Source organism: Serinus canaria, chromosome 2 (assembly GCF_022539315.1).
Source record: "Serinus canaria isolate serCan28SL12 chromosome 2, serCan2020, whole genome shotgun sequence".
Taxonomy (NCBI): domain Eukaryota; kingdom Metazoa; phylum Chordata; class Aves; order Passeriformes; family Fringillidae; genus Serinus; species Serinus canaria.
This window is the reverse complement of record NC_066315.1, coordinates 137,555,275-137,576,751: the sequence shown is the minus strand read 5'-3', so window position 1 is coordinate 137,576,751 and position 21,477 is coordinate 137,555,275. Positions and strand designations below refer to the sequence as shown.

General features: G+C 38.9%; 1 protein-coding gene across 2 annotated transcripts; it reads right to left on the bottom strand.

Moving 5' to 3' along the window:
* Positions 1-212: 212 nt before the first annotated feature.
* Positions 213-17,756, bottom strand: MED30 (mediator complex subunit 30). 2 transcript variants are annotated; one of them, XM_018913249.3, is made up of 5 exons: positions 17,614-17,756; positions 17,053-17,258; positions 16,056-16,214; positions 12,861-12,971; positions 213-1,744 (listed from the first exon to the last, which is right to left on the bottom strand). In XM_018913249.3, exons 2-5 carry the CDS (start codon positions 17,224-17,226, stop codon positions 1,649-1,651), a joined length of 540 nt encoding a protein of 179 aa, XP_018768794.1. In that variant the 5' UTR covers positions 17,227-17,258; positions 17,614-17,756; the 3' UTR covers positions 213-1,648. The 2 variants fall into 2 exon arrangements, with proteins under 2 accessions (XP_018768794.1, XP_018768803.1); XM_018913258.3 differs by lacking the exon at positions 16,056-16,214.
* Positions 17,757-21,477: the final 3,721 nt, after the last annotated feature.

Below are 21,477 nucleotides of genomic sequence, written 5' to 3'. Positions count from 1 at the left end.
GGAGGTTCTGAACAAGCCTTTCACACAAAACTACTATGGAGTCTGGCTGGGCATGGAAAAAGAGTTAAAAGTGATACACAAGAAGCAAATACTTAAGATGGCTAGTTTTCAACCTGACAAATTCTAAAAGTGCCATATGGATTTATACTGAAACTGTTGTTTTATGTATCTTTTAATCCAGAGAAAGAGACACATAGTACACTGGAAGCATCTGTGGATAACAAAAATTTTCAAGTTTATTTTCGGGGCAAATGAAAATTTTGAGAAGTAACAAAGTTAGAGCAAAGAAAGATGAAGGTTTATGATTACCTCAAAATAATGAATGGCTCACATACTCCAAAGTTTACTCCGACTGATAGTCACAGGGAAAATATTAGTGAGGTCTTTATTCAGTGCATTCTGATAAACAAAGCCAAAGTATTCCAACCATACATAAATATAGAAATACACCACCAGTCACAGTTGTTCAGAGCCAGCATGGCTTCATGAGGAGGAAATCCTGCTTGATGAACCTGATTTCCTTCTACAACAGGGAAACCCACCCAGGTGATCTAGGAAAGCCAGCAGATGTTTTCCAACTTCAGCAAAGCCTTTGGATACTGTCTCTCACAGAAGCCTTCTGGACCAAATGTCCAGCACACAGCTGGATAACTGAGTCACATGACAGGTAAGCAACTGGCTGATGGGTTGGGCACAAAGTGTTACAGTGAATGGGGCACATCAGACTGGTGACTGTCACTAGTGGGGTTCTGCAGGGCTCCATCCTTGACCCTGTGCTTTTCAACACAGGACTAGAAGGAATACTAAGTAAGTTTGTGGATGACACTGAATTGGGAGGAGCTGTCAACCCCCTTGGGGTCAGAAAGGCCCTGCAGAGAGACCTCCACAAATTAAAGGACTGGGCAATCTCCAACTGTGTGAAGTTTAACAGGGGCAAGTGCTGGATTGTGCACCTGGGATGGGGCAGCCCTGGCTGTGTGTACAGACTGGAAAATCAGAGGCTGGAGCGCAGAGCTGTGGAGAGGAACCTGAGGGTCCTGGTCCATGGCAAGCTGAACATGAGCCAGCAGTGCCCTGGCAGCCAGGGGGGCCAACCCTGTCCTGGGGGGGCATCAGGCCAGCATTGCCAGCCAGGTAAGCAGGGGATTGTCCTGCTGTGCTCTGCACTGCAGATAATATAAAAAATACTGCAGAATGAATTTCAGTATCTGATTGTTGCTTTCAGCCCTCTAGTTTTCTGGAGTAAGTCTCCTGTCTTGCAACTTTTCCTCTCTGTAGAGGCTATTTGCACTGCAGAATAAACTGCATATAAACACATGATTTTATAATTTTTAATTGTATTATAAAGAAAATCCAGAAACACTTAATTTATAATACCTCTTATCTGCATAGCAATCCAAACTACTACTGTAAATTACTAAGGCTGTACAGCAGAATTACAGAGGTAAAACTTATATGAATAATCTTCTATAAAAACAAACCCAAACCCATTTACATTACTAGAAAACAACCCAACATTTTAATCTTTGACACTTTTCAAACATTACTGCAATATAATTGTGAAAAAACAAGTTACTTCTTAGAAGAAAGTTAAGTATATCCAAACAGACTTGCATCTTCTTCAGTTACAAAGACTGACTTTCCTTTTTCAGTTCCTCATTGCCAACATGGCATTTATGTCCCAAATAAGATTTCGTAACTGATCCATGATCTGCTTCAGCTGCTGATTCTTCTGTTTCAGTTTCTGTGGGGAGAATTTATTAGAAGTTTTTTTGTGATCACTTCAAATAGTGCACTCAAAAATTCAACAAAAGTTACATGAAATGTAACTATGAAATGCCATGTAAATCTTTTTCTCAGTTGTCAGTGAGCACTATTAGTGGGATAATACATCCCCTTTAAAGCACATTCTAAAAATACAGGAAAGCCTCAAAAGTTAAGGACCATTGTTAGAGGGGGAATGCTGTTTTGTTTCACAGCAGCCTTTTATCAAAACACCTGACACTTTTAAAAACTGGAGGCTTGTGGGGATCAGTCCTCACTTTGTAAAGTTTAAAAGGGAGCATCCTAAGCTGGAAGAAAAAATTTGGGCAGCAGGTAAATTTATGTGAATATGTGTTTTATAAATTTGGTTTAGAGAAAAATGAGGCATTAACAGTACAACTTTGAACAAAGCACAGGGTATAGGTGAAACAAATCAAGTTTTTGCAGCCCTTCTGCTATGTAGGTCAACTCTAATGCTTTAAGAGTCCTGTCTTGAAAAAGGTTTTCCCAAACATGCTGAATTCTTAAAAATTATATATTTGTTTTTGCAAGCTGCAGAAGCATTTGGAGGAACAGGAGAATAGCAAACTAGCTTTTATTTGGTTGTGTAGCCGAAACTTAGAAAATACGTCTCTACAGAAGAAAGATCAGGGCATCAAGACATCACACAATTTCCCTAACCTTTCATGTTTCACAATAATACCCATATTTATTGTCTAATTTATTAATTTTCCTGCTCAAATCAAAGCTGTTGAGAACTAAGTTAGGTTGTTGTTAACAGTACACAGTTTGTCCTTCATTTCATTCTGATTTGATAAGAGGTCAGCCTTCCAACATTAGAGATCAAACTATTTATTCATAAGGGAAGTCTGGAGTTTCAAGTAAAGTAAAAGCACAGGAAAGACTTGCTTCCATCAAAACAGAACAAAAATGTTTCAGGTTTGATGTAACTTTGTTATTTGCACTACTCAAAAGGCAATACATTAAAAGCATGACTCAAATCAGTAATACAACTGAAATTACTGGAACAGAGAGAAAATGAAGCAATATTCTGAAAATTAGTCTCCTGAATTTTGATGTAGTCAACGCAACAGTATTTTTAAATTGCCAGCTGGTCATCTGGGAAAGAAGTCCAGAGAAAAAAAGGAAGCCTATTCACTTCAGACCTGTAAAAACAGTCTGCAGTAATATGGTAATTAGGCTTAGATTAGATGGGGACCATAGTAAGGGAAATACTCCTAAATACAGACTTTGCAGGACACTGGAAGAGACAACACTCAGAACTAGACTCCCAAGAAGGATACAAAAACATATGCAGGACAGTTCATGTGCACTGACAAGGAATTCCTAACCAAGGATTTGACAGGCTAAAAAGTGTTTTAAAGAAAAATACGTGCATTTATCTAATGCTTCTTTCTTTTTCATTTGCTGAGCCAAGACTTCACAATATAGAGCAGAGATTCAGCTCCTAACTAAAGACAAGAGAGAAAGCTAAGCAGCATCTAGTTACCACAGTACTGAAATGACAGATTTCAATGGGTCTTCCTACCAAAGGTCATAAATGCAAGATCCTGATGCTTGAAAAAGCACAAGAGGGATAAGATAAACAAGCATGTTTATGCCTGTGGCATTTTTAAACATAATTCTGTTTGCCATCCTCAACATCCAATCCTAGAGAAATCAGTGACTGTTACATCAAAACTACCAGTTTAATGTAGTTGAGTTTTGATGCAAACTGTAACTCCCTCATACTGAAGTCATGCCATTTCAAGGTATTTCAAAACCTTCATCCATAGAAATGAAGGCTGAACAGTTGGTGATGGTGATTAAAGTCACAGACAGAAGTAAGAACCATTGACCTCTGATGAGAAGAAGGCTGTTTTCTCTCCATCCATGTCTAATTGTACTGTTAAATACTGTTACTCACATGAACTTTGTGTAAGTTATGCCCAAAAGATTCATTCTGTAATACTGTTTTCCCTTCTTGTGAAAGCATTATGACACTGTAAATTGTTTGACCATTATTTGATGCTGCTAGACAGGGGAACATACAGACTGGATTTCCTTTGTTTTCAAAGCACCTGTAAGGACAAGAACTATAACTTTGGTTATTTATCTGAAGATAATTTTAGATCCTCATCTTTAGTGAGGAGCTAATTTCTTAGCTCTTCTACTCTTTCTGGAGCCAGGAAAAACATCTAAGATGAAGCACCATTCCTGGGTTGCTAGGCTGTTGAAAGAATAAAGAGAGGAGAAAAAAAATCTACTTCAGAGAGCATAGTCTCCTAATTGAAATGCATACAGTGATCTTTGTTACTGATCTTTGACAGGCAGTGGTCCACACCACAAAGTACTACATAATTAATATGTTCTGCACCACTGCAAGTGCTGGCCTCTGCCTAAGACTTTGCTGAGCCAGTAAGAACATCTCAACTCAAGCCTAACCTTGAAAAGATAGGTGAAATGGCCTTCTTGGGAAATGGGCAAAATCCTTAAGCAGCTTTTGCAGCAGTGACAAATTTTCATTTGAACAGATTGCTTGCAAGTTGTCTCCCACTCTTTCCTCCTTCTGTTGAAATGACTTAGTTGAACTCTAGACTGCTTCTCAGGATTAACAGTTGCATGAAACAAGAAAAAGTACCTCATCCTACATACATGCTACAGCTTCTAACTTTATCTGTTTTTAGACAGCACAGGAAAAACCTATGAGGCAGTTTATAATGAGTTTAAGAGACCTAAACTGAAGTTATATCTGTCAGGCCTGTTTCTGTTAGTTCCTCCCTGTCAGAAAAGTGATCTGACTAAAAACCTACCCTAGGGGGTCTTCTTTGGCCATATTAATTTTCAGTGGAGACCATTTTGACTGACCTAGCAAGTATTATGGCCATCATGATGGGGCTGGCAAGAACTGCACCTTCCAGTAACCAATGAGACCTTAGCTGGCTTAGGTCAGGTAGGTTATTTATGAAAACATTTCCTGAAGCAAAAAACCCACATAAATGAAACAAGGTGGGAAAACCATAACAAAGATCCAGAAAACAGCTGTCTTTCAAGGAAGAAAAGCTGCCATAAAGAATTTGCCATGTTTCATACAGATTTGGGTTCAGTAGGACACAGTAATTTCAACTTTGACTGACATACATTTTTTACCAAAAGTAATTTTTGCTTCACTTGCATTTCATTAGAAATCAGTGCTGTCTAGACCAATCCACGACTTACAACCAGAGATGTATCAGAACCTTCCTTTGCACAGTGTTCTTGTCTCTCTCCTCATTTTAAGCTCATGTATCCTTCAAATTTTAAAACTAAAACATCACTGTGAGTCATTATGCTGCACTCAATCCATTTGTTAGAAATCCATTATTCAGGCAAAGAAAATAATGCAAACACCATGGAAGAGTAAGATCATATTCCAAGTGGTGCTTGTAAAAACATCAACAGTACTTGTCTAAATTGTACAGGCTCTTCTGCTTGAGGAAAAAAACAAGAAAAGATCTGTTTCCATCTTGAAAATCTTATATTGAAGACTATTCTCCTGAATGCTGTGCCAGCTATGGTTTTTACCTGCTCTATTCAAGATCTACAACAGTACAGGCCAGAAGGACATCTCAGTGTGACATTAAATATTAATACCACATTAATACCTTTACTTGCATAAATCTTAGCAAAATTTTTAAAAATTATGTTTACTCAGTTGATTAAGAGTCTACTACAGAGAACTTGCATCACATTCTTTCCGGAGTATAGAACCATGGAACAGTTTGGGTTGGAAGGGACCTTTAAAGGTCATTTAGTCCAACCCTGCAATCAGCAGGGATATCTTCAACTAAATGAGGCTGCTCAGAGCCCGGTACAACCTGACTGTGAATGTTCCCAGGGATGGGCCATCTACCACCCTTTAGGACAAGTGTTTTATCACCCTCAGCCTAAGAAATGTCTTCCTTATATTTCATCAAAATTTGCCTTCTTTTAGTTTAAAGCTATTACCCCTCATCCTATCACACCAGGCCCTGCTAAAAGTTTGTTCCCATTTTTCTTGTAAGCCCCCTTTGGGTACTGAAAGGCTTCTATAAGATTTCGCTGGTGTCTTCTCTCCTTCAGGCTGAACAGCTTCAACTCTCAGCCTTTCCTCAAAGGAGAAGTGTTCCATCCCTCTGATAATTTTTGTAGCCCTCCTCTGAGCCCACTCCAACAGTTCCCTGTCTTTCCTGTGCTGGGAGCCCAGAGCTGGACACAATGCTCATGTGCTGACCACTGAACTGCTGTAGGAAGTGATTCTTGAAAGCCTTATGAAGGTGACAGTAGCCTCCATGTTTCCAGGTAAGCCAAGCCCAAGAAATTCCTACAGAAACACAATGTTTGTAACAAGAAGGTGACATTTATACTGTTCTTTTTTTAAATGAATCCTTCATAATGAAATCTCTGAAGTATGAAGGTGGAAAAACCTGCTTTTTTCCTTTGGTAGTTAAGAGACTATCATATATAGCATATGTTATATGCACATAGCTGGAAAAAAATATGATGGAAAAAGTGCCCTCAACAGTTTGCTTGAACTCTCTTAAAGCTGCCAAGTAATGTCTTAACTTATGGCTGCTCAACTGATACCAAGGCTCTTTTTCCATCACAATAAATGCATATATCAATCTACTTATATTTTTTTCCAAAGGGATAAAAAATATTCATCACTAATACAGTAACTGCTGTGCAATTAAACATTAACACAACCACTGTCGAGTATCTACAGCTTTTCCTGATGTCATCCACAGGCATGACTTTTCTACACTTTGCAGAAATGAGAGACTGAGTTTTCTGCCTTGCACCTCACCTGACAGCTGAAAGGAAAATTGCTCCTTCTGCATGTGTAACCCTGTGTTCCTGAAACAAACAGAAACACCAGTGACAGCCTGTGCTCTGCTGCAAGCTCAATACTTTTCACCTATTGACCCAGACAGGATTGTATTTATCCACTGATCTGCTGTTCTGAAAGGAATAAGCACCTTCATTCAAATAGATGGATGTTTGCTTCATACCAATTATTTATCATTTCACAATGAGGTCTGAGGTCTTATTTACTGAGTACCATCTGAGCTCTGTAGCTTGTAATGGAATTGTTCATTCCTCAAGGTGCTTCTCCACCACACCTCTCAGTGTTACATCCCCATTCTTAATATGAAAATCCCACAGATCTATGATCCTCAGTTACAGATGGCAAACTCGGTCACATGAACACTACAGATAAAACTGCAGTGCTGCCAACTTTGTCCAAAGATATTTAAGATTCATGTTCATCTCTAAATTTTGTATTTTAACAGCTTCCCACATATTCAAAGCTACCATGAGCCATAAGGGGAAGAATGAACAACTACCACAGATAATTTGTGGCAGAGAAAAAAAAAATTCAGCTCCCAAGAGCTGCCTTAGTTAGTTACTCACTACATACAATAAATCCTTCCTTCTCATTCCCAAATTCCCTGCTTACTCCATAGTCTAATGCCAGTTACACAATACCCAAACCAGGATTTTTATAATCTTATTTACTACAACACTGATTCAATCTAAATAGTGCCTAGTCTGCCACAAAAGCACAATAGCTCAAAGAACTCTCCAGAATAGAAAGTGGGAAGGGGGGAAGAGGAACCAAATGTGATAATGCAATAAAGGTTGTATAATATACATCTATGTGAGGACAAAAGGGGACAATTGGGATTTTACGGGCAACTTTATGCTCAGCTTTTCCTAACTTTTTTAAACTTTGTAAGCATGATATGGTTTTGATATGGATGCAATATGAAAAAAATAGTATGCAATGTTTTATACAAAACTGAAAAGAAAATAATTTATGATCTGGAATAAAAATACATTTGGGTGCTGAGAAAGTTGGTTTATGACGTAGCAAGACCACCTTACTTCATTTTCTTTTGGAGATGGGGAGATATCTCCTGATGAAAAAGGAAACATTTCATGTCATAGCCAAGAAAGACAAGGAGGGGGATGCAGAAAACTACAGGCTACTCAGCCTAACTCTTGACACTCTTTGTGCAGCAAATCCTTCAGAAAGTCATATCCAGACACAAAATGATAAGGTGACTGGGAACAGCCATACTGGACTTCCTACAGATGCCATGTTCCTGACCAACATGATAGCCTTCTATCGAGAAATGACTGGCTGTGTGGCAAGGGGAGAGCAGGAGATCTTCTTCACTTTCATAAAGTAAAATCATTCATTAGTCAGGCTCTTGACACAGCCTCTCATTGCCTTTGAGCAAATTGGAGAGATGAGGTTTGAACAGGTGAGTAACTGGGTTGATGGAAAACTGGCTGGACTGTGGCATTCTAAATGCCATCATCAGTATTAAGTGCTAGTTGGTCACTCTTGAAGTTTCTCAGATTGATACTAAGATGAATATTTTTAATATCCTCGCTAATGACCAATCACCCTTAAAGACCTAATCACCATATCAAAGTTATCAAATTGATGGACAATGCCAAACTGGGGAAAATAAAAAATATACTCAGTGGTGGGATACTGGATTCAGAGGAACCTCAACAGGTGGGAAAGGCAAGCCAACACCTATCTCAGGAACTTCAATTAAAGCAACATCCTCCATCTGCACACAGAATAAACTCATACAACAGCACAGGCAGAGTAGAAATTCTATTCTGACTGAATAGAAATGAAATTTGCAGAAAATGATCTGAGGTCTTTTTAGATACTTTCTAACAAGTTTAACAGGAGTCATCAGCAGATCTTTTTTTGCAACAAGGAAGACAAACTGCACTCTGCCCTATATTAGCAAGAGTGTACCTCTCAGGTCAGGTGAGTACCTCTCACACTCTCCTCTATTTGGCTCTGGAAAATGACTGCCCAATTTAGGGATCAATACAAAGCTCTATCACACTGGGTAATGCCTGGTGGAGGGCCACCACAATGATTAAAGCTGTGTTTGTTCAATCTCAAGCAGAGAAGGCCAGAGGAAAGGATCTCAGTGGTATCTTCAGCCACCTAATGAAGCTCACAGAAAAGACAAAGCTGGACTCTTCTTGAGTATACACAGCAAAAGGACGAAGGGCAGTGAATATACAAGTTATGACAAAGAAAATTCCAATGTAACATCAGGAAAATTTTCACAGTAAAAGTCAACCATTAAGAAGGGCCCCAAAAAGACAGAATTTCAATCCTTACAGGTATTTGAAGTGCTGGAGTATGGACATGAGTTGGAGCAGCTGGATCAAACTTTACTGGTTGACCCTGTCTCCCTGTCTCGGGCTGGGGGCTGAACCAGATAATCTTCAGACCTCCCACTGAACCTAAATTCCACTTATTCTACCATTGCAGAGAGTCAGTTTGGTACTCAAAAATGGAATTGTCTCCAGTGCAGATTCATCTGCCCAGAAGGTGTCCAAGTAATGAATTCTTCCCCTCTCCCCAAAGCGTTCCTTCGTGCACACTCATATTTTGGGTGAAAAAGGACATATACATATAAAATCAATTAGAATGCATGCAAATACTGTGACAGGTAGTTTAAAAGGAATTTAGGTTTTCTGCATAGTCCTGAACAGCATCAGCTGCAAGACATAATGTTTGTGCTACCAAAAAAAGCCCAGAGCTAAACTTGTTACCTAAGCTTAACTTAAAAGTCTGTCATGTAGATTGTCTTTTTCTCTCGTAGCAAGATCACTGCTAAACACTTAACAAACACTAGCTAAGAATATAAAATACGATTGTTTTCTAAAGGGCTACCTGGAATGTCCAAATGCTATTTTGCTTTGTTTTCACCCAAGTGTACCTACAATACTAATTATGTGATGGTTTACCTAAGTGCTTCATTGAAACCAGACCTACAGCATGAATGAAACCTAAGTTGTACTTGCTCCATTTCTAAAAGTGAGCAGTAAAGAAAACCATTGGTTTGCTGCCCTGGTTTAAAGAAAACCAGGGCAGCAAACAGATGAAATCATTCTCAATTTTTGATCTGGTATTCCTGTTTCAAGTCCTGTCAAATGTACTACAAGACCACAGACTGAAGTGAGCCTGACATCTTGAAAATAATACTGATGATTCTATACTTTAAAGATAAAAAACTAAATAGCCAGAACATTAAACACTTGAAAAACACGAACAGAAGAGAGGAAATCTTGGTAACATCTTCCACTTGCTGCAAATAGATTAATTTCAATGAAAAATGGATCAAGACATGCACTAAAAGACCAATTCAAGCACTGAACTGATTCTGGAATAGTAATTTATTCTGAAAAATTCAACCACATCAACAATTTATAAGCCCAGAAAACATATACAGATAAAAAAGAATAAGCTACATTTTTGGGAACTGCAGGACAGAATTGTTTATGACAAGAGACAGAGGTAGCCAGTGCTCAAGAAATGGTTTATTTTGTAGTAATCGCAGAAGCTTCTTATTGTGAGCAAAAATCCCTTGTGCTATAAAGCCTAATAGGTTTTATTTAAACCTGCAGTTGCTAATTATTACTGGATTGCTAGGACAGAAATTCATTGCCTTGTAAACTAATCTATATTTTAAATTAACAGACAAGTACTTACATAGCCAAGGTCAGCACATTAAACTTTCTGACCTAAAAAGTAACTCTAAAATAGCAGAATAACTAAGTAGAAAAGGTGTCACAGTAAACCAATACAAAAAGCTCCTGCAATTTTTAGGAACTCTGTTCCATCAACAGGTTCTCCTGCCCCATGAACGGGATGGTGAGCACAGGAAGTACCTGATGCTCCCCCCCCTCCTCCTGAGGATGCTCCCTTCCCAGACACCTGCAGTAGCAAAGAAAAGCTGCTATTTTTCAAGTCAGTGGTTCATGGAATGAGGACATTTTGATGTGAGAATATATGATCCACCAGGTTTATAAGAGCTATTACTAGTTCTGGCAGTGCTCCACACAGTGGGGCAGTTAGTGTCTTTGACACACATCCAGAGCCACCAAAGAAATCACACTGGCTGGGATATCATGGCAAGAAGGGCAAAATTAAGAGATCCATGGCAGGTGTAAGAACTAATTCAAATATCACAGTACTGTCAAAGTCTTGGGTTATTGCAATAGTGATTTTTTGGTACCAATCACGTGTAAGACTGAAAAAAATAATGCCTATCACAGCAAAAAGGATTAGGTGAGAACAGGACAAGGAGATGAAGGAAGAAAAGATTTGGTCAAGAATATAAAAAGCTTCTTTAACTACCATGTTGGTTTCCCTGTCACAGTATTCTCATCAACATTTTGTATTACTGAAATTTTCCTAAAATTAATTCATCAAACTGAGTTGGAGGTGGACACTACACACTAGAGAGACCTGAAGAGCTGTCAGAAGTGCCAGCTAGGAACCAGAGCAAGCCCTCCTTGAACCCAGCAGCCAGTGTTAGAAATTAGACCAATTACCTGATTTATCTGATTCTAGTGCTTTTTCTTTGCCAAAAAAAAATTATATATTTCTAGTCATAAAAGCATTACCTAGTCTGAAATGTATTAAAATTTGAACTTTGAAAATGGTAGTAGATGTGCTTATACAACTGGAGGGAGACAAAAGAAAATATCAGTAACCTTTCAAAAACAAGAAGTTTAACTTTCTTTTGCTGAAGTTACTAAGTTTTGGCCACAAAATACTAGAGAAAGTTCTGTCTTGTGAAGATTTACTGTGGAAAATCTGGAAATTAGGTCTAGGCATTTAAATATAAATACAGGATTTCACCCAATATTTATGTGAACATTTCAATGCATTCTTAATTACCAGTTTGCTACCAGTGGTCCTGTAACACCATCAACCTTTTTAAGGTTCAGAACTCTTCATAAAATTTATGAAATTATTTTCACAAGATCACACCAAGGAGGTTTAAAACCATATTAGCATACAAGTACAACAACAAGGGCAAAACCATGTCACAGAACTATTAAAACCACAGCAAATATGGACAGTTAAGCTTATTAATACTTAAAGATTGCAAATAAATGTGCATTAATTCACAGTACAACATTACATACAATATAATATATTCAACTATGCTACGTCAGCAGAGAAGAGAAAGATTACAACAGAAGAGCTGACAAGTGCATTTCTCTAAATTCACATAGTCCTCAATTTTTCCTGTACAATACACATGCATTTTTCTAAATAAATGGGTTATGAAAAATTCAATACATGTATGATTGTGGAAGACAAATTAAAGCATTGGAAATATTTTAAAAGCTGAAAATCCATCAATTATTCATTCAATAAATAAACATTTTATCCATTTATTTCTTTTGTTCAGTTATTTTTATAGATTATAACTCCTTCTTACTGAGCATTTGCAGATATTACAGCTATAGAAATATGTATTTAATCCTATCTTTGTATTTTACAGATTGAAGAAACAATGTTCAAAATTGTGGTCTGGTAAAACTATGTATTTTTAATCTCCGTATTACATTATCTTTTACTACAGCATAATTATTTTTAGATTTGAATCCCTCTTCAGTAATTGTACCCAGTTGCACAATGCCACTCAAACTGAAAATTTAAATTTTAACTCATTTAACATTTATAATTCATAGTACAGTTTTTTCTGAATGTGCCAAGATTCAGTAAATGTTCCTCTTTACAAAAGGAACAGTCTTCCTCAAATTGTCAAAATCCAGAAGGTAGCCCTGAAAATTCGTTACCAATTCACATAACTGTAATAATATTTACATCTGGTGTTCAATATCAATTATTTTGACACCTAAGGTAAGTTTTGAAAATAAATTAGTTCGATGGGTACCTTAGTTCAGTTTGTACTGCCAATATCTAGTGGGTTACACATAAACATAACACACTGCACTCATAAGAATATATGTTGGTTTTAAAAGAGACACAAGATAGAATTTTTAGGAAACCCAATTGTTAGGAAACTCTATTGCCAGAGGTACAGCTAAAATATAGTAGTTTAACTAACAGGTCAATACTGAAATATTTATAAATAAAAAGTATTTATCTCCAGTTCTGATGGCAGTCATCACACATTCTGTATTTAGTACAGTCATCTAGAAATTTAGGCTTTGTAATGTGAAAATGATATTTCTCAGTTTATGCAAATTAATTTCAACTTTGTTACCTTATTAACTTCCATGATTTCCCTTCTCTCTTCACTAGCAAAACGAAGCTGACTTGCAGCACCACGATCATCATGCTTGGAGCCATCTTCTTCAACATATGGAATAAGTTGCTGTGAAGACAAGAAACATCAGCTTTAGGGAAAAAAAAAGAAAAAAGGAAAAAAAAGGGAAAAAAAAGTAAATAAAAAAAGAAAAAACTCAAATCCAGGAAATACATGTGGTACTACCATTTTCTCCACAGGTAGTAACTACCCAAGAGAAAGGAGAGACAAGCCTGCTTGCCACCTCAAACCTAAAGGCCTTGCAATGACCTCAGTTGGTTCTCCAGGTAAACAGTGTGCTTCAGTTGTGTACAATCTCACGTATCACTGAGCCTAGCCCAAAGAAATTTCATAACTGCAGGCAGAAGTCAATCTTTCCATTTTAAGATGTCTGTCATAGATAATCCTTGTAGTTGAATTCTGCAGATTGGAGTTTTAAAATTTACTATTCCACACTAAGAAATAAAACCGCAAACATAAAGTTCTCATTATGATAACTCATTTTAGTGATATACTGAACATAAATATGACTAGCTTTACATAGCTACTTGGCTAATACTCTAGTTATGATTTGCTGTTTTAATGAGCCTCTCTTTGGCTACTCTTAAGACCAGGCCCACAGTCACCTAAAATCAGTTTTTCTGTAGATATTTCTCACCATGATCTCCTCAGAATCATAGTTTGGTGTTGGCTGGAGAAGCCCATAGTGCACAATCTTTTTTGTAAGCTTGGACAAAATTCCTTGATGCAGAATTTCTAAATGAATACTAAAATATGTTTCCTTCCTAAAAAAATAGATCAAAAAGAAACATACTAGATACAAAACAAATACTTGTTTTTGAGTCAGAATACTCCCAAGCCACTAACAATTTCTTAAAAGATAATACATCCACAAAGTCCATAGTCTGACATTGTTTTTTTCATTGTTTTTTCTGACATTGTCCTGAACTATGCAAAATGATCCATGTTCACAAACACACTACAGACAAAGGGAAGACTAATATTGATAAAAGTGAGCAAGAAGACATTAGTTTAAAAGCCTGGGAGTAAGTTGCTCATAAAGTGCATTCTAACTTCTTACTTAGGTTGGGGTGCAATATTACAAAGTGTTCAGTGTCTCCAGCACTCTGATGGAAAACTTACTCTGACTTAACCCATTAAAACTGTAATTTCCTTCTATACAAAAAATTTTTGCAGCCATTCTTATTAAGCTTAGCAAAATGGAAAAAAGCTACCACACTAAACTCTGCCATGAAAAAGTAGCAAATGTTGACCACTTACTACATTTGTATACCATAAAGAAGTAGTAGTAGGGCTGCTATATGTTCTTGGAAAAAACTCTTTCTGATGGAAAAATAAAGTAGCACTCAAAGTAGAACATTTCTTTAAAACCTCCTTGTCTGTCAGAAAAGGTGATAGATAAAAAACCAAACAGAAAACAAACCTACCAAGAAAAGATGAATTATACCTAATAAAAAAAAAAACCCAGAAAATGTATTCTTTGTAAGCAGATCTCCATCACAATTATCTCATGCTTTGCTATGTTTGTTAATAGAAAGTTAATAATACCAATTACACATTAATAAAGATTATGAAAACATTTCTATCAAAAAAAATTGAATAAGCATACTAGTAGGTATAGACTTCTCTTGACTGTGTAAAAAATAGTTTTGTTGATACTCTGTAAAGACATGGTTAGAATATTGGCCACTAAATAATACAATTGAGACTATTATTGAACTACTGGAAGAAGAATTTTAAAAAACTGATCCAAGAAGAATGATGTGCTACTGCCATTCACTCTAACCAATAAAAACATGAAGAGGCAGGCATCTACTAGTTCAGAGAAGAAAAGACTAAGAAGATTAAAAAAAATACCCCCACTATAAATAAAAAACTCTGCTGTGACTAAGTTATCAGTGAAACCTTGCATTAAAAAAGCCTGAATGACTACTTATTTTCTCTATGGAGATTTTTTTCCATCCTGGTAACAGGAAAAAAAAAGTCAAAAGTTATAGAAAAAAACCAACCAAACCCCACATCATTCTACTGTTATGGGAAAATAAGACACAAAAGCTGTTAAAGAGGACACAAGTATTTGGTTATTGCACACAAGTTCAACACACTGTGAAAACAGGTTTTATTTTCTTAAATGGGAAAATTAATTCTCCTGCTTGCTGTCAGGTTCCCAGATACATTTCTCTGAAGCCCTTGTCAAAAGTCAGCAACTGTAAACTGAAATAGCAGTCTACAATGTAGACTGTACAGAATGGAGTTTTTAATTTGTTTACTCCTATTCAGTTAAGAGACTCACACTTCAAATATAATGTCTGTTTGCTTAAAATTCAGTGGACAATCAAAAGTCCATTATTAAAGTTGCCTCAGAATCCAGAGGTCAGTAATAAAAGAATTTCAAAGTTCTGGTTAATACAGAGCAGGAATAACTCAAACTGTAACAATTTCAGGGCTTATGACTATTACTAGAAGTTAGAAACAACTTATGAGGAAGATGACATTTTAGATTTTATGAACAACAGCAGTATTATTAAGAAAAACTCTGGCCAATCCTCCTCCCTGGAAGTTTTATGGTGTAACTTTTCTATCGCCACTGCACATTTAGGTTTGGCTCACAGTGCCCAGTAGGTTAGGAACAGCTGGGTGAGGAAACTGTGGAGGCACAGACTATTGGCTAGAGAAAGAAAATAATACTTATTACTCAGGAGCCAGGCTGACAGGTGAGAGCTTGAAGCAGGTTTTTTCCCACTTTTTCCCACTTCTTGTAAAAAATTTGTCCTGATCCTCTTTTTTTTTTTTTTTTTCCCTAGGGGAAATAAATTGGTGAAGGTACCAAGAAGCCAGAAGAAAAAAGATTAAAATTTTAAATTAAGTTTGATTTCACAGAATCACAGAATCAATTGGGCTGGAAAAGACCTCTAAGACCAAGTTCAATGTATGATAGAACACCGTGTCAACTACACACAAAGTTTCACAGTCTTTAAACAGGCTCTAATTAATAAACAGAATTCAGTCCACTGAATAATTCCAGTAACATTAAAACTTCCTATGAGTCTCCTGCAACTGAGGAAGATGGATGATTTGCTATCCACAGTGGTTATTCTGATTTACAATTTATACATAAATAAAGATACTTACTTCTATGGGAACAGGATCAAGCCCAGCACAGTTTTCATTACATTTGTCATAGACTAATCTCAGTTTTCTGAAGAGTATTGATAGCTGACGGAGATGTTCCTGCAGCTTTGCCAGTCTGTCTTGATATGTTGCAGTATGATAAGTAACACCATTTGGTAACTTAGAGAACCAAAACATTAAAAATATTTAAGTTTCTGTCACATGAAATAAATAAAGATATCAGACAGGTTTTTGTGTATTTTAAAATAAGACAATCACACTTTTCTTATAGCAATCACTGAAATTTTTATTTTCTTTACTAGCAAAATTACATATTTTATGTGCTTGATCACTGCTGTCAAACACCCTCATGTATTCTACACTTTTGGTCATGGTCAATCCCTCTGACTTTTCAGTGTCTTCACAATGCTTAAATATGACACCGTTGTGACTGTGGTTGAGGTTTTGTGTCTCAATCCCAGACCACCCAATTTAGTGACACAAGACTTAAGAAAATACAGAAGGAGTGGGAATGATTATTTATCTTGTACTCTTCACAGAGAAAACACAACAAAAATGTGTGTTTTCTCAGTAAGTAGACACAAATAAGGATTATGTTGTTTTTCCTAACAAAGTTTTAGGTGGAAAGTATTACAGAAAAAGATCAATGAAAATTCCTCTAAATTTACTCCCCATATGTTAACATAAGCAGAGAAACATAACTGACATATGAACAGACTTCATTGTACATAAAAGAAAACACAGTTACTAAGCGTATTGAGAGGTTTTTTATTGGGAGGGCAATGACAATTCAGCATTTCTGAATTTCACTTAATGTACACGACTAAGCAATATATTAAGAGTAGTACTCACTTCTTCTACTTCTTCTACCAATCCTCCTCTCCAGAGCAGTTTGATGGAGTTTTCTAAACATCCTAAGGTGTCTCCTGAGTCTATATATACTGTGTGTCGGTGATAAAAACATGGCAAGTTGAATGTATAAATAGTTGCTTCTCACCTGCATGTTCCTCAGTAACTGGAAGATTTCCATGGTTCGAAAGACAATGTCCTGCACGGTCTCCTGGCCGATGCGGCAGAGGGACGCCGTGTTCACCTCCCTGGCAGCCTGAGCTTGCGTCCCGGAGAAAGCGCCCGGCGGCATCCCTGCCCCGGCCAGAGGGGGGGTCGACATCTCCTGGCCTTGACCAGCCGCACTAGGGCAAGCTGCACAAAGAGGTGATGATGGAACGATCAAATACTTGTTTGACTCTATCCCAGCAAACTTCTGCAGGGCGGCTATCCCACTCCTTCTCCCCGTAGGCGGTTCTGTCCAAGAGATGAGGCCAGCTCAGGGCAGCACCCCTCGGACACCGCTCCCTGACCCATCCAGCTTCGCCGGGCGGTGGAGCTGGGAGTGCCCCTCACGCACCTCCCTCCCCTCCGAGCGCTCACTGGGCTCGCCCCTGCCCCGATCCGTCCCAAGGGGAACACGACAGGGGTTCTTGCCCAGCTCCAGCAGGCAGAACCGCAGGCCTGGGCTCCGGTACCCGCCCGACCACTTCTCCCTCCGCTGACCCACCGGCTCCGTGGGGCGAAGCGGTGCCCCGGCCCCGCGGCCTTCCCCGGTCCCGCTCGGCGCTGCAGCCGCTCCGGACGCGCCGGCCCCGCCGCACTCCGGGCCCCGCCGCACTCGCGCCGTGCCCCGGATCTTCAGGCGGAAGCGCTTCCCGGTGCCCGGTGCCGTCACGGCTGGCGGGCGGCAGCGGCAGGCGGGGCTGGGCCTCTTTCGCGCCAGCTTGGGGCCGCCCCTGTACCGATGCTCTCGGTCGAATGTCTTGCTCGGAAGCCGGGGCGTTTTCCTGGCTTGCTGAATCTAGTGCGGGTTTGCGGGCAGGTCAGCCAGCATGCAGGCTCTTGAGGTTGGAAAGTTTGGTCAGAATCCCCAGGCAGGTTCACACATTCCCACCACCCCTCTGTCAGATCATACAATCATTGAACAGGTTGGGTTGGAAGTGACTTAAAGACCATTTAATTCCAACTCCCCTGCCACGGTCAGGGGCGCCTTCCCCTAGACCGGGTTGCTCAGAGCTCCATCTGTCCTGGCCTCGGACCCTGACAGGAACAGGGCAGCCGCAGCTTCTCGGGCAACCTGCTCCAGTGTACCACCAGCCTCGCAGTTAAGGATTTCTTCCCAACACCTAAATCTACTGGTTTTCGACCTGAAGCCATTCATCCTTTCTTATCACTAAAGTTCAGGATGGAGAGTCCCTCTCCACCTTTCCCTTTCACATATTGAAAGGCTGCTATGAGGTCTCCTCCAGGCTGAACAGCTCCTACTCTCAGCCTGTCTTTGTAGGAGAGATGCTCTAGTCCTAGTCACACTGATAAATGGCTGAATATCTGTTTTGTGGGATAAGTATGTATTGTCAGTATACACTTTAAAACCTGTGCTAATTTTATAGCTTTATGGGCGTATTGCTCTTCCTTCCTGCATAGATACATTTTTGCTAATACAGAAAAGCCTCAATGCTTGCCGTTCCTGTGTCACAGTATTTGCATGGATATAAAACAGCTCTGAGTGCTTGCACCTCTCTGGTACTGAGGCATTTTTGAAGTACAGACAAGGCCTCCTATGTGAAAGAGAGGGAGTGCCCTCAAAAAGAAGCCAGGCAGGTTCTGTGAGGCCTGACAGGAATGAGCTGTTTCTGGAATAGCTAATGCTAACTGTCTGCCTAACAAAAAAAAAAAAAAAAAAAAAAAAAAAAAAAAAAAAAAAAAAAAATCTTCATATGCAAAAAATCTGTAATTACCAAAGTTTCTCTGTCTTTTCCAACTGACATCATATTTAGGGCTCTGTATGTGAGTGATTGTGGCAGTAAGTATCTAAACATGCAGAAGAGGACATTCATGTACCTGCAACTTCTAATGAATTCTTAGTACAGTAAAGGTAGTTGTGCTGTATTAAAACTGATCTTACAAATGATCTTTTGTGTTAAAATAATTTGCATTTGTAATGCTGTAAAAATAAATAAGAAGTTTGATGCATGGTACACAACCTTTGTTAAAGAAAGAAGAAAGCAGTCAATGAACATTCAGGAGCAGAACCATATAAACTTGCTGTCAGAGGCATTTTGCTTCATAAAATATTTTTTTACTTCAAAACAGACTACTGAGGGGAAAGAGCACCCCCTTTCCTAAACTGGAGTTTTTTGCTACCTGGCTAAGTTCTCCCTAGTACTCTGCCTTACTCAAGGTGCAGTATAAATAACTATATTTTAACAAAGATCTTCACATAAAGGATACAAATGGTTTCGTAAGCAGAGAGGAAAAATGGTTTAAAGAAATAAGAGGAGGATATTTTCAGAAAGCAAAAGGACATCCTATGGTGTCTGGCTAGACAATGCTTGGGAAAAGCAGCCTCTGGAGAACTTCAAAGGGCTTGTTTGAAGGTTTGCTTCTCATTTCACTGTACACTAAGAAAATGATACAAGAGCTGTTCAAGTGTTGAGCAAAAAAGGATATTGTTTTCATCTTCTGATTGCATGCCCAAGAGCTCTGCTCACATTGCTTAACTTGCTGCCTCAAATCTGGTGGCATAAGAGTAATGAGGGATTCAGATAACTTACGGTTCAGGGCTGCTGACAGACTCCATATAGAGTGGTATCCTGCAGTATGGGGCTGCCATGTACAGTAGGCAGCTGAAATACAGAGCCAAGTCTGCATGTAGACAATGTTGGAGAATGTTGCTGGGAGGCCTAATATTCTTCATTGCCACTCTCTGGAACTGTCTGAGTCTGGGATTTCATTCTCAGACAAAGGAATCTTCTTTTTAGTAAGAATGTTTTTCTGGTCAAAAAAGATAAAGATGAATTTGCTTTTAAAAGCAATCTCTTAAGAAACCACTCTCTGTGTTCAGTTTGGGTCAAATGCTTTCATCTGGAAGGTGTCCAAATCTGTGGCAGCAGTTCAAACCAGTCTCTTAGGATTCTGCTGCCTTTGTTGTTGGGTTGTAGAGAAGCTACCAGAAACCTAACAAAGAGCCTATGTCTGCATGTAATACTGTAGTCCAATCAACTTTAACCCAAATTTGAAATTAGGACTCTTTAAAGAGTAACTACTTCAGGGATTATAATTTTCACCATAATAATGGCTTTTGAATTTTTTTTTTGTACTTTACAATATACCCTGAGCAACTCCAAAGATGGTTTTGCTGTGCTCTGAAAGGAGACTAAAAATCCTCAGAAGTGAGGGAAAAGGATAATTGTTGCTTCTGTTCAAATAATTTTCTCTAAATCAGTTGTTAACGCTTGCAAGGCGATGTGAATCATTCTGTTTAAAAATAAACAGAACTGGTGAAATTCCTGGAGTATCATCTGTTTTCCTCTAAGAAAGAAGAGTTTACTCCCTCACAACTCTCCTCACACTGTTCCATAAGCAGTAGTGCTTTGTTACTGCTCTGAGGGTGACAGATGGGCTTAGGGGAAATGTGTTAACCAGGAAAGGACTTTCATTTTCCACCCTGTCCCATTCAGTGTTTATGTGTTCATTCAAGGAGAAATAATGGGACTTTGTGGAACCTTTGCCAACCATAAACAGACATGGCACAGTTTTACTGTTACCAAGCTGTGGTAGATACCAGTATGGCACATAACTTTTTTAGTATGCAGCCAACACTTAAAGTAGGTGGAGTTTAATTCAGCAGACATTATATTTATAGACCAGAGAAAACAGTTAATGGCTGTGATTAGGGGAGGAGGGCTGGGTGCTTGAGGAGGTTTTTTTGTGTGACAGGGGTTTTTGCATTGGTGTTTTCCACATCCAGGCAGGTATTTTCATGAACTATGAAAGCATCCATTTAGAGGGAAGTAGGGCCATCTGTGGTAGTGCTATATTCGATGGGATAAATTAGACAGGCTCAGAGCCCAAAACATCAGAGCAGAGAGTGATACTCCATGCCCTTGCTCAGTAGGGGGTGAACACAGCTGTTTTCTGGACCAAGGGGAAGCTGGAGTTGAGCAATGAAGAGCTCTCTGCCTTTACAGGATTCTCTTGCAGAGCCCTTTGGTGCTGTAGATAATAAAAGGACAGCAAGGAGAGTGAGATGGAGGAGGCTCTGCCTTGCTGCTTGCATCTTGCTTCTGTCATCTGTATATCCATAAGCAAACATGTCTGTAATTTGTGTGTGCTCATGGCACAGTCTGCTGGGCCACAGAATGACTGGGTTTCATACAGGTAGTAACCAACTTCAGTGGTTTGCCACAGCCGAACCTCTGAATGTTCACAGAGTGATCAGAAAAAATGATCAGGAAACCACTGCTTTCAAAATGGCTTTATGTGGTGGGGTGGCTGCCAGGTGCCCACCACACCACTACACCCCCACACTCCCTCATTCTCCCTCTCTCCCTCCTCAGCAGTACAGGGGGAGAAAATAGGATGAAACCCT